This window comes from Leptonotus elevatus, chromosome 7, assembly GCF_054856555.1.
Source record: "Leptonotus elevatus isolate MCC_2025b chromosome 7, RoL_Lele_1.0, whole genome shotgun sequence".
NCBI lineage: Eukaryota > Metazoa > Chordata > Actinopteri > Syngnathiformes > Syngnathidae > Leptonotus > Leptonotus elevatus.
In genome coordinates, this window is record NC_141245.1 from 5215759 (window position 1) to 5230165 (window position 14407).

The following is a 14407-nucleotide window of genomic DNA, read 5'->3' on the forward strand; positions in this document are numbered from 1 at the left end:
CTCCTTCAGATTACACTTCAATGCCCTCCTCACTTCATCTTTACTAATCTTTGCTACTTTCTGATCCACAACAGTCACGTCTTCTACTCTGCGTTCTCTCTGCATTCTCTCTCATTTTCCTCATTCATCAACTACACACGATGCAGTCTACCTGTATTCCCCTACCTCCACTCTTGTAGGTCACCCTATGTTTCTGCCTCTTCTGAAAGAAAGTATTCACAACAGCTATTTCCATTCTTTTTGCAAAGTCAACCACCATCTGTCCTTCTGCGTTCCTCTCCTGGATACCAAACTTTCCCATCACCTCCTCATCACCTCTGTTTCCTGCACCAACATGTCCATTGAAATCTGCACCAACGACAACTCTCTCACATCTCGGAGTGCTCTGCATCATTTCATCAAGGTCCAACCAAACATTCTCCTTCTCCTCCAGCTCACATCCTACCTGTGGTGCATACCCACTAACAACATTGATCATCACAGCTTCGATTCCTAACTTCAGGCTCATCACTCTGACACTCTTTTTATCTCCAAGACGTTCCAAACAAACTCCTCCTTCATGATCATTCCTACTCCATTTCTTTTCTTATGTACACCATGATAGAACAACTTGAACCCTGCTCCTAAACTTCTAACTTTGCTCCCTTTTCACCTGGTCTGCATGTGACAATTCATAAACAAATCAAGCGGCAGAGTTGGTTCTCTCCCATGGCTTTGCCGAAGTGTCCATGAGCAAGATATTGAATCCCACAAATTGATAACCTGACACCTACATAACATCACTGTGTGAATGAGCTGTTAACCTTTGTTCCATGACGGCATATTCCATTAATCCTTTGATGATTGGGGTGCAACTGTCAAACGCTTTGAGCGCCTAAAGGTAAAGAAGTGGCATTTACCATTTATACTATTCTATTACTGAGAACTCATCCACTAATAACCAGCACAACCTTTCCAGTGGATGTGAAAACATGCTTTTCAATCCTTAAAGGCCAATGTACTCTTGGGCTGATGCAGGGAGGGGGAAAAAAAGGAAACAATCTAGCAACTGGGTCTTTTACCTACTGCAAATCTGTGACTTGGTATTTTTGAAAAAAATATTGCGAGTTGGGTTCACAGTCACACTGTACAACCATTTGAACTTTGGTCCCTATAAAATAGAAATGCTAAAAACTAGCATGCTAATGCTAACATATACAAAGCACTTTGAATTCAAAATTGTGTGTCACTTTGCTTGTCACTCTTAGAAGATGATATTAAGACATATTAATAATATGCATTCCTCATCATCAGCTCTAAAATGTAATGTAATGTAACACCCATTGGTTGTAATTGTACATTAGTGTAGGCTTTATCTGATTATGTATAATGTATGTGTGTATTATTATTTTTTAGATAAAATTGTTAACCACCACCACCATAGCCCAATAAGGGGTGGCGGTTGGGTCACTGAATCCCCAAACATATTCTTATGGATCTGGTAAAAGTCAATGTATTTTTTTTAATTGTTATTTATTTTTTTACATTAAAAGATCATGTTGGACAATCTAACAAGCTGAAATATAATGAGACTACAGTATAAAATATAATTAATCAACAACAAATACAGCCATTATCATCTTCCCAATATAACTTGTTTTTCTAAAACGTCTATCCCTCGGTCTGACCTTGCTTCCATTTGTGTTTTTGCTTCTTGGCTCTCACCGGGCCACATGTGCTTCTGTTATCTGGACTGTTTCAAATTTGTGTTAGCAGATACCCAGAAATGTGAGATTGTGGTAATTTTCTTTTAGTATCTCAGATTATGCAATTTCTATTACAGGAAATGTTTTCTGCAAAATATATGGCTAGATGGGCTTCTCTCCTTTTGCCCAGCTAACCAGTAACCCATTCTGACAGTAACCTAGTGTTCAGACATTGATCTTCATATTGCTGAATGTTCACCCTGCTTGAATCATCATGCCTAATTTGAAGGTTTCATTTTTTTATTTGCACAATGTATGGTCTCTCCATTTAAATAGTTTCCCAGGTGGGAACGCCTGATGGAAAATCATTTTTAAAACGCAATGGTGAGAAAGTGAGAGCTCATGACTCACCCCGTATTCTTGATCTATGAGCTCAGGTTTGACCAGGAAGTCAGGGTAGCCTGTCATGACCATCATGTACTTGAGCTGAGAAAGAGCAGTTGGAGAGGATTATGAGGGACAAAGTAAAAGTAAAAAGTGAGGAGGAAAAACAAGAGCACTCTCCATACATTTGCCTCCAACTTCTATTCAATTGACATTTGCGTCTGGAGTCGGGCGCACACATCTGCTCGAGCGCACACATCAACTAATCAAGCAAACCAAGTGAAATAGGATTACAGGGAAGCTCTTTATATTCGGCAAGACCTTATAAAAGGATTATAACTTCACATTGTAAATGTATTAGAAGGGATATCTTGCTGTGCAGACCCTAAATCAGCACCACAGAGAGATCCGTATTCACAAAGTCAAGTCCTTGACGTATTCTATCACTTTGTTTTATCTACCCTAGCAAGAAGTCAAGAGAAGTGGAAAACTAAACAAATCCAAATCCTACATGGGCTCTGACAGGAATTTGCGTGTGTGAGATGGAGAAATAAAAGTTTGAAACCTTTGCTCTGGCTGCCTCCTTGGTGGCTTCATCCATCCAGTCGAGCTCCTGCAGCCGCAGTTCCAAGGAATGCTTTATATCCTCCACCAACTCCTGCACCTGGAGGGGGTTCACATTACATTTTAGGTTCCCTTAGAACAGATTTTCTCACTCAGCTTCTTTCCTGTAACGGAATAGGCGTAGCACAGGAACATAATCCGTTTAGCAGATGTTGGAATAGTTATGGTTCTTTGACATGAAGTTGCTGACCGTCCATAGTCATTTTTGGATGTAGAAAAGGATGTACCATAATAGAGGCATGATCAACAAGAAGTAGAATGCAGACCTCCACTGAGACAAAAACAGAAACAAAATTAAGGTTTTTCCATTTGTGGCGAGAGTTTGCAATCATCAGTTTGTGCTTTAACAAGAATAAGAAGTGACTCCGTGATCCCACACACAAAATTTTATGAGCTCTTTTCCCACTTCCAGAAATGAAAAATCATTTGTGTAATTTGCCAACCAACCAACCAACCAACCAACCAACCAACCAACCAACCAACCAACCAACCAACCAACCAACCAACCAACCAACCAACCAACCAATCAACCAACCAACCAACCAACCAACCAACCAACCAACCAACCAACCAACCAACCAACCAACCAACCAACCAAACAATCTCAACAATGTCTTGTCTTTGCACTCGTCGCTTGTCAGAGGTAATTTTATTCCTAATAATTATCACGCTTGTCGTGAGAAGTGTCTGCTGTTCCATCACCATGTATGCCTCCTCATTTTGGGTACTCAAGATGACAAAACACACGTCTTGAAAGCCGCCTCTTGTTTATCAGCAAGAGTTCCCGAGGCTTTGTAATTTCTCTTTAGGCTGTGGTAAGTGTCATCTGTCAAGCCTGCACATCACAACTGGCAGCTTTGCCAAACTCGTATGTGGGCATTAGACCTTAAACAGTCAGCTTTCAGTCCATAATATGAAGCACTGCTTGCTACACTTTCTTAGCCTGTTGTAATCTTTAATCCTATACAGCCGGAACCATAAAATATATGAGAGCAAATTCAGAGTATTTATTTGTCCTTTTGAACAAACAAATAATAATAATTATTTTTTGGGGGGTCAACTTCCACATATGACTTTTGATTTGTGTCATATTTGATACATCCGGTCACAATGCTTTAAATTCGTACATTTATAACTGTCAAAATAATAATAAGAAACAGACATATCAAACATATTAGTATTTTCAAAAATCAAAAATAACATTTCCCACTATTAAAGTATAGGTGTCTCTCCTTTCTCAATTGGGGCGACCTTGCAAGGTTGCTGGAAAAGCCATCAGCTGGGTGATACTGCCCTCTAATGGATTATCCGTGCAATGCACGTGTCAGATAATATACGTCAGGGTTTTAATGGGAACAAATATTATACTCATGAAATAGAGGGCTGAAAATATCCTGCATTTAATATGATACGTTTGGCGTTATAGGGTTAATAAAGCACAAGTGGTTACATTTAATTAAACTGTACTATACAGAAATATAGGAGTAGAAGAAAAAAAAGGCTGCTACCTGTACTCAATATAAGCACATTCTGAACTCTTTGAATTAGGATTTATTGTGTGAGATATGAAAACACACAGTACCTAAACATAAGTGTTGAGTTGACAGGCTATGGGGGGGTTGCAGAAGTTAAAAAACAACAACATTGGGGACTATATCCCCATGTCCTAGAATGGCCAAGAGACTGAGATAAGAACAACAATGTGGAAGGATCAAGGTGGGAGAAAGACGGACCATAGGTGATCAAGGGCCAGAGGTGTGGGATTAGTGAGAACTGCCTTAGAGAGCATTATGATGGCCACAGATATAATTTTTAGATTGGAGCTCAGCAAACCATCAGAATCATGTGGCTGTTTCACAAACCCAAGACAAAATGTAAGAAAGAAATGTATTAAATATAAATTCAGAATACAAAGTTTTTTCCCCTTAAGGTTAGAATGATGACGTTAACACATGCGTCTTCAGCAATAAACGTCGATAACACATTTGAGGCCAAGGTCAGTTTGTACATACTTGGAAGGCTGTATGGTTTCACGCTGTCCAGATTCTGCTCAAAGCCAAAAGCCCTCATTACAAGCAGTTATTGGAAAGTAGCTCACATTTTGTGCATTGTGAATGTAACAAACGGCACAAAACGAAAGGTATGCATTCATTGTTCCAATCATTCACCCTCCAGCTTGCATTCTTACCTTGGCCTTGCTCTGCGAGGAGAAGTGCTGCTGGACAAAGAGTGCTCCCAGGGCCATGCCAAAGTGTTTGTTGGCCTGTGTGAGGCACAGTCTGCCCAGCTCCAGCTGCTGCTCGGTGCCATCAATCTCCCGAGAAAACTCGTGGATGGTGCTTCGGAAGGCGGTTGACAGATGTTCACTTAGCGCTGCCACAATGCGCCACAGCATGTAGTTATGGAGAACCCTACCGTGTAAGATACAGGAAGCCCACAAAAGAGATTGTTATTGGATAAAGCAACAAATAATTGAAAAAGTATCTCTTTTCCATTGAGACAGGTCAAGATCAGCACTGATATGCTATTCTTCAACTTCATTAATGTAATGAAGAGAACAAGCACTTGGTAAAACAACAAATACCTTCAATTCATGTGGTACGACCCCCCCTTCCCTCCCCACACATAGATTGGAACGTTTGCGGTTTTGTGACTCCTGTACACATGCGGAAGTGAAAGGTGCAAGACGTAACTGAGTGAGAAGAGCCCGGAGCAAAACATGTCCGCTAACTCAACGGTAATTCCATTTGGCTTCCTCGACGTCAAAGACTGCAGCAGACGCATGTGAAACATGCAGACGAAAACACTCTGCGGCGTCTTCAACTCACTGAAACATCGAATTTTAGCCGGCATCATGAAAGAAAACAAACATAGGTGAGCTAATTTAACTTAACATCAGTGAATCTAATTAAATCTTTCAGAGATTAATATACCTAGAAAGAGGTCTTTTACTGTTTTTAACAGACTGAAATTAAATGTTTTATAGTATGGTTGTAGCTTACTCTAAATCACCTAAATTCAAATTTTTTGAACTTAATACATACAAGTATTTAGTGATGTAGTCAAGACCACACCAATTGAGACCAATACATTATCAAGACTTTTGAAGGTCCAGCTCAAGACTTTATACCTGTATGTAAAAAATAAATACCAAAATTAAAAACTCGGAACAAAATGACCACTATTAGCTCTGAAGGGTAGCAAAAAAACGACAGAGGGAGGAAAAGAGCTTATTTTCACTCATGGTCTTAGAATGGTTAGCACCTCCGCCTCCCAGTGCAGAGGACGTGAGATCAAGTCCGGACTTCGGCCTTCCTGGGTGGAGTTTGCATGTTCTCCCCGTGCTTGCGTGGGTTTTCTCCGGGTACTCCGGTTTCCTCCCACATTCCAAAGACATGCATGTCAGGTTAATTGAACACTCCAAGTTGTCCATAGGTGTGATTGATGGTTGTTCGTCTCTGTGTGCCCTCCGATTGGCTGGCTACCAGTTCAGGGTGTACCCCGCCTACTGCTCGAAGCCAGCTGGGATAGGCTCCAGCACCCCCACGACCCTTGTGAGGACAAGCGGTTAAGAAAATGGATGGATGGGTCTTAGAATGGGGTTCTGATTTTTACTTTCCCAGGGTAGTTCATTTAGCAGTTACATTACCTGTCTTTATGCTTCCTCTCAATGTGCCAACAAACGTTGTACATTGTACTCCATTTTGTTTCTCACTGATTCCGTCCACTTTGTTTTTGAGTACAAAAGGCTTTGATTCCGAGGTGAAACTGAAAAGTCTTGAGACCATTTAATCTCCCAGTCAATCCACCAATGCCCAGATGAGTACAACTAGTCCTGACTTTTTAATTGTGACTGTGCCTATTAGCTTGTATCTTCCCTTCAGTGTGTGGGGAGGGGTGGAGGGGTGGAGTGGTGGAGGGTGACATCAGGCTCGTCCCCGCAGGACATTTAGTGTTAGCATACGACACAAGTGGGATAGAAACTGAAAAAACAAACAAGAGGCTGGCTTCGAGCACAGCCCAAACTCCAGCTCAGACTCCAAGAAAACTGGATAAAAAAAAGAAAACAAAACGTACTCTCACGCACACCATGCACAAGCTTGGCACAGAGGTTGCAGTTGCGCTTTAGGTGGCAGTCGTGAGTAAAAAAGTGACAAACTCAACAAAGTTCTTTTAACTAGGCAGTTCTCTGAGCAATGCCAATCACAAGCAAACAGCTGCTGGATGGTCTGTCACCAGGGAGGCCGCATCATAGCACCTCTTTCCCGGATATATTTGTCAGGCGTTGCCTGATTTGGGGAAAATTCTAAAGAGTGGAACTCCAGCTGGGGCGGCCGGCGTCTCGTAACGTGCCATCATCGGACATCCATGTGCAGGCAAGCACACGAAGGTGGAATTTCAGAGCAGCGGAGCTCCAGCCGGGAAGGCTGGCACCTTGGCCGAAGTGGCCGCTCATAGCGCCTCTTCCTCGGATACACTTGTCATGTGTCCTGTTTGGAGTAAGTGGGCATGTGCTTAGTCTGCATGGGTGTGTATTATTTGTCGTTTTCTTGGGTTGGGCGGGGCTGGTGCTAGGAGAGCAAGAATGAGCAGGAATGCTCAGAGATGGGTGAATGGAGGAAACCACCACTTTGGCTGTGTTTTAAGCGAGGAATTAGCATTTTAACATTAAAGGCTCAAAAAAGTAGATTTTGCATGATATGGGCCCTTAAATGTTCTGGTTGCTGAGTGTACCTAGGCTTAAGGATAAGCCACGTCAAGGAAACATTTTCATAACATACAATTTGACAACAACGCCATGGGGACATCTGGACCAAACTTTTAGCTCTCAAAGTATCTCAAGAGCGTAAGTAGTGAGAAATGAGAGAGCAAGACAATGAAAGAAAATTAATGGAGCGTGGTCTGGTTCAGTCTAGTCCAGTGCGGCAAGGAGAGGCACTAGAAGAGAAAGAGGATCATTCATTTATGCATTCTAGTTGAGTCTTCTCCCACATATGACAGAATGCTGGTGAGCTCTTGTGCCCTACTCTGCTGGGTGCACTCTTTCAATGTGCTGTGGGGGACAGACGCCCCACTCCCATTGTGAGGACCCATCTGAGGCTCAAGGCATGTGGTTATTGTTTCCTCCCCAAATTTATTTTTCCTGTGTATGACAGATATGGAATCAGAAGAGGCTGGCAACAGTACCCTGAAGGTCCTGCCAATAAAGCACTTGTGTTGTGAATGTAATTGATGGCAAAAGCTAAAGCAATGCGGGCTTGGAGGATGCAAGCTACTAAATGATGAATTGTGTTGCAAAGCAAATGCAACATGCCTAGAATTTATTTAGTATATCTAGATTGCTCAGATGCCATTTAGGAATTTTGTACTTACACACATTATTTACATTGTTGAAATAATGTACTTTAGTCACATTCAATGTTGGACAATAAACCGACTTTCACCAATGTTACCTTGCCAATAATCAAATACAACACTCACTTCCACATGATGAATTATTTGGAAACATTTCATCTAATACAATACTCATATATAATCCTTATGTAATACAGAAAGCTATTGCATATACGTTTTACATGAAACATCTTTTCACAGAACTTTACCTTCTTTACAGCCAGCTAAAAGGTCAAGGCCTCCTGCCAGATGACATGTATAATGTGTCAGCATGTACATTTGCCGTAATGGGGTAACAGCAGAACGTACAGCTCAACCAGTGGGTCTTAATTAGTGAAGGAGTGAGGGCTCATTAGCTGAATGGATTTTAATGAGGCTAGTTAGGGAGATGAAAAGACACTGTCCTCCCATTAACAAAGGTAATGACCCTGAAGGGTAATGGGTGGGACTGAGAGCCTCCTGTATTCCAATCCGTGCAATAGCACTGCATTTCTAGGCTATAAGTGCAAATACATTTGTATACTTTTATAGATCAACGGTGTACAGTGGAAAATCACTCAACTACACTCTGCAAATGCCTAACCAAAATGAAAGAGTCAAAGTGTATGTTTTAGGACAAGCTTTTACGAAAACACCTTTGTGTTTCACAACCGTATATTTTCAGTTCAGATGAGCTCTAAACATTCATTTGTGAGCGCAAGTGCTAAAATGAGTGCTAGAGCACCATGAAATCCGGTATTCGGTCAACCGGAAATTACATTATAACTAGACTGCGTGTGGATTTTGAAAGCAGGACAACACACAGAATCCTCCGCTGCAAGGCCGACACAGATGATGTATGATGTATCATACACATTGAGTGCACAAATACAGAGTCAACATAAATTAGACCCCAAACTTCGATCGCCATTAAACAAGCAAACCATTAAAAAATGACACACACCGGTGTGCCAAGCTCACACTCACACACCCTTGAGAGTGACGATGAACAGAAGGAGCAGACGGAGCAGGAGCAGTGGTGAGGGGAGGAATGTGTGACAGATTCTGGTGTTGTCATTATGCTTTCTCCTCCATTGGAGGCTTGCTCATCTGGCTAATGGGATCGGCTGCAGTCACTGCAGTGGCTGGAGCCGGCATAGATTGGGCTGGAGAGAAAGACAAGAAAATTGCTGGAGGAGGATGAGATGGAGGTGCGATTGCTTTTGGGTAGACATACATGTGACCGAATGCCATGAATGTGAGAGAATAAAGACTGGGTAAGTAATGTGCCTTGCTCAATCACACTTAGTGATAGGGTCTATTCCTGTCCAGGAAATTGTACCTACAGCCTTTTTGGTCACAATGTGACTTCTTAACCAATTAGCTTTAGCCGCTGGAATGAGGAAAAGGCTAGATTGTTCCTTAAGAACTCTTAATGAACTTTTACTGACCTTTCTGAGAAACAAACTTGGTGAATGAGGCCCACTCTTTTTCATTTTCGAAGCTCCATATCCAGATTTCAAAGGCAACGCGATGTGTCACTGCTTCCAATTACAAGCCGTGTTCCAACTTGGGAACATGAGAAATCAGTTTTGGAAGGTCCTTGAAAGGATCAAAGGACCATGGTTGGACAAGTTTGGTGTTGAAAAACGTAAGCGCGCCGATCTCAACAATATTAAACACCAATATACCAAAATGCTATTCAACATCTGTGATCTCTGACCTCCTACATGTTTTTTTCTGGATGAATGGAGAAAAATCCTGCATATTGGGTTGGTTTGGGAGAGACCAAATACAAAGTTAATTGCTCGCTCATTCACTTAAATCTGAATCTTTTCATAGCATCCTGCCAATCTTCTCCAGTCATTTGACATAAAGCAAAAACAAATGTGCATTGATCCCGGGGCGCCAACAGCACAACAAGTTCGCAAGGTGCATCATTTAGAAAAGTGAAGCAAAACACATACATTTCAGGAAAGCAGCCACTGTCTTAGATTTACACTGTAACGAGTATTTACTCTGGTTTTATAATACAAAGTGTGCAATAATCGACCCAGATTCTAACGTTGACCACAAAGCAAGGCAAGATTCCGCTAAAGATAAGCCATTTGTAACTCAAAAGAATAACTTTTCTGTAGTTAGAACAATGGAATATCAATGTGTCTTCTAATTATAATGAGTTTTCAAATAATCGAATGTCGGGCTTTGTAAAACGCTTTGGACACCTTATGGTGTAGATAAAGTGCTTTATGGTCTTTTTCATTGCGGGAAATATGTCTTCTTTCCGCCAGGAAATACATCATATAAAGTTACAAATCCAACCGGAATACTTTCGCTGACATTGGCACGATTAGCGGTACAGGATTTTAAGAGCAAGTCCAACCCCTAATAGATAGAACACCTGTCAATCTATTCCTACTAGTGTGTACATTTAGACTTTGCAGCAAATTTTCGAATTTTAGTTGATGCAGCAGACTCTCTCTGATCCATTAGCAGCAACTCTCTATGTTATCCAATGAACAGCGATCACACCAACCATGACCCTCAACTCCCACGATGTTAAGACAGTGGGAGTGCTTATGGACATATGACTGCAAAACTGTATTTACTTTACTTTGTACATGTGGGTCATTGCTTAGGGATTGTCATCATTTTGGATTTGAGAGTGTTTATATAATATAATTATGTGAGCTATAATGATTTAATGAAAAATTATGTTATAAGCTTGATCTTGCACTCAATTTATCATCATATATACTGAAGCACTCATAACTGCTTGCTTAGCTGACAGGCAGACATATTAACACACATGTACTGTATAAATGCACTTCCATATCTGCAGCCCCCACTGCAGACTCTGCAATAAGTCAACATCTGTCTTTCTCTATTACCGCTATATACCACATATAGTCCGTCTTCAATCACAGTTGGTGTTCTAGTTGTGTTTATGAACAAAAATATGTTCAACGCTTGGCACAGAAGACAATAGAATGAACAGTGCAAACAAACAAACAAACAAACAAACAAACAAACAAACAAACAGGCAGATGCCAACACGATATTTCAGCCTGAGAGGGTAATTGAGTGTGTTTGGGGTTCGGAATTCAGCTGAAACAAAACAAAATCCATGATTGTAGTGGTACTACGCCGGACATTAGGGTAGTGGACCAGGGTGTTATGGTTCTGGCAGTTCATCCAGAACATGTTTGGAATTACTTTTTCCAATAATTGGTACATAAAACAGGCAAACTCATTTGCTGCCAAATCAAATGAACGGTTTAATTTCCTACCTTTCTATGCAAAGGCCCTACATGTTTAGTGCCTTTGGTGAAAGACTACTCCTACTGGCCAGTTGGAACAGCTTGACAAATTGATCAGAGATGATACGATACATTAGGGGGCACCATGACCAACCTTTGTCGATAAATCCTGCTCGAACAGCTGACACATTTTATTTTTCTGCTTGTGCAAGTGAAGCGACAATGTAGCATTAACCCCTCCAACCTTTGCTGGACAAGCCGTATCAAATCAAATACTCTTACCCCCCCCCCAAAAAAAAAAAACACATTTGGGGGTCTCTCAGTGGGTATTCTGCACTTGTGGAGTAGTTGTACATGTTGCACAGTAAATTCTGAGTACATTTTACTCTAAACGGAGTCTATTTGGTCCCACTCTAAACAGGGTAAAATTTACATTTGGAAGAGAGTAAAAGAAAAAAAAAGAAAAAAAGTCATTCAAGGTTTGAGGAACAAACCCACAACTTCAGGAGACAGCCAAACTACTCACCGAGTCATGCAACTGTGTGCTAGTATTTCGCTTATGTCAAGTGGAATCTTTGTAACTCCTTTTCGATATATGAAAACAGTAGGGGTGGCATAGCTCAGGTGGTAGAAAGTCGTGAGTTTGTTCCTCAACCCTTGTGTAACTTTGTTTTTTTATTATTATTATTTTTTTTAAATTAAAATAAACTATAAATAGAAAATTTTTGTCAAAATTTCTTTGCAAAATGTACTTAGAATTTCTCAGTGAACAATCTTTAATAGTTTTTTTCATGGGATAGGCAAATACTTGCAAAAATACAAAAAATACTTTTGAGTAAAAATTACTCTGAACATTTTATTCTTTTCCAAGTGTATATTTTACTCTGTTTAGAGTGGGACCAAATAGAGGGTTTACATTAAAATTTACTCTATTGAATTTACTTTTCTGCACATGGCGCAAGTTCACTTTACGCCTAATAACGAAGAATGGCCTGTCATAAACCCAGATTATTAAATAAATAACTAAATAAAAATGGTGGCTCCACAACAAATCCTTCGAGGGCCTCACTGTGTAGACGCCTGATGGGACAAGCTGAAAATTGCCATGACAACAACAACAACTCAGTTGTGTGTCGCTGAGTAGTCTTGAAGTGGATTGACCATCTTATTATTTTTATTATATTGCTTTCACACTCATCTCTACTTTAATGGCAGTGAATTGGAGGAGCCTCAAAATGTTAATAAACCTATCATCAAAAATCGAACATCTAAAATATCTATATATAAAAATCTACCTAAAATATGTTATTACTGTAGTTTCCATATTCTTGAGCAAAATTTTCTAGAAATCTGGCGGGATCAGGCTGGTCTCAAAGTCGAGAGGTTCTGAGTTCCAATCTTGGCTTTGGTGGGCTTTGCATGTTGTCTCAGTGCTTGGATGGGGAGTGTCCAAATAGTCCAGCTTCTTCCCATTCCAAAAAGACGCATGAGATAGGTTAAGTGACAATTCTAAATTACTCATTGACGTGATGGTGTTTGTCCATACGATACGTGCCTTTGAATGTCTAGCAGGCAGGCCAGAGTGCATTTTGCCACTTGCACAAACTTTTTAAGCGCCAGTACTGAATACCATTCATTGTTGACAGATGGAAATTCTGAGGGACTGAATAGGAACAGGAACAGACTAATGCATCGGGATGTCATAGACTGGATCAGTTTTGAATGTGATGGTGGTCCATTAGAGGTAAAGTTATTATTTATTATTATTCCTGAAGTCTTAATGGAGCTGGAGTTTACTGTAGATGGCTGACTTTTGTATGTATGCATGTGGGAGTATGATACGTATGACATCAACCCATTTTTCTACATTAATGACAAGAAAGTAATACGGCCGCCAGTCATTCCGTCAGTCAGCCATGCGTGCAGCTTGAGTGTTGTTGTGTAGAGCACAGTGACTATTGGCGAGCTGTCAGTGGCTCTAACACACATCGTGATGTGGTATAGCCCTGCAGCCTGTCAAGTGCAAGAAGGGGAAATAACAATGTGTGTGTGTGCAAGTGAGAGAAGAGTGTGGGTAGATCAATAATAATCAGCTGCTGTAGAACTGGAAGGTAATTCAACAGGAACTGATGTGCACTAACATACTCAAATGTGCATGCACAGAAGGACCTGGAAAAACAAGTTATATGACAGCTCCAAACAAAAGACCATGCGATGGCATTACACACTCACACTGCACAAAGAAAGCAATTTTAAACTCAAGAAAGCGCTCATAAAGGAGCAAGCTAAAAATGCATACATCAAATACAATCGATTTTGGAAAACATCACTGGCCTCTCCCCTTGCCCCTAAATCCAACCTTTCACAACCTTCCCACTCTTTTGCCTACTCACTTATTGTTTACCTTTTCGATGTGGTCTTGATGATGTCGGACACTTTTTGTATGTAATCTGTGGCGAGCACCACTATCTCCTTGTCTTCAGAGAAGTTGTCTTGGAAGATTTTATCCAGCAGGCGTTTCCAGTGAAGCTGCGGTCAGACATTTAGCCGTCAATTGGCATTGCAAGTTTACAATGTATGATCTTGATGGAATTATTTGACTGACTTTGATGAATCCAAAATGTGAGCACCCCCTCTTTTTTTTTACTTGGTACTTGATTAATATCTGAACTGAGTAAACGGTGAATGCTATTTACAACAGAATCAAATGATGTGTTTTGATTTTTGTTGATGCTTTCATGATGTTGTTTGTCTTTGTCTCATAATCATAAAAGAGGCAATTCTAGGGAGTGAACATCTCTGGTGCAATCAGAAGACTAAGCATGCCGAACCACACAATTAGTGCATTAAGAGCAACAATGTTTTAAAATAATAATGAAATACATTTGGCAAAATAATTTAGAAACCACACGTGTTTTTGAGAAATAATAATAATTAATAATAAAATAATATATTCAAACCTTTTTCTCTCTCCAAATCTCAGTTTTGTTTTGTTCTTAATACAAACTACTACGTCACGTTCTAAACCAACTCAATACGTCAGATGTTCTATTATACTGTGGAAGAATACAGTCCTTAAGA

The 14407-nt window shown here is 40.4% G+C and overlaps 1 protein-coding gene across 4 annotated transcripts in view; it reads right to left on the reverse strand.

Annotated features, from left to right (window-relative positions):
- Positions 1-14407, reverse strand: part of ecel1 (endothelin converting enzyme-like 1) — a 50070-nt gene that overhangs the window by 19648 nt on the left and 16015 nt on the right. For all 4 annotated transcript variants that reach the window (XM_086081364.1, XM_086081361.1, XM_086081363.1 and 1 more), the window contains 4 exons: positions 13731-13855; positions 4882-5104; positions 2635-2733; positions 2097-2171 (listed from right to left, as the gene is read on the reverse strand). In XM_086081364.1, coding sequence (XP_085937490.1) covers positions 2097-2171; positions 2635-2733; positions 4882-5104; positions 13731-13855 — 522 coding nt within the window. The remainder of the gene's footprint in view (positions 1-2096; positions 2172-2634; positions 2734-4881; positions 5105-13730; positions 13856-14407) is intronic.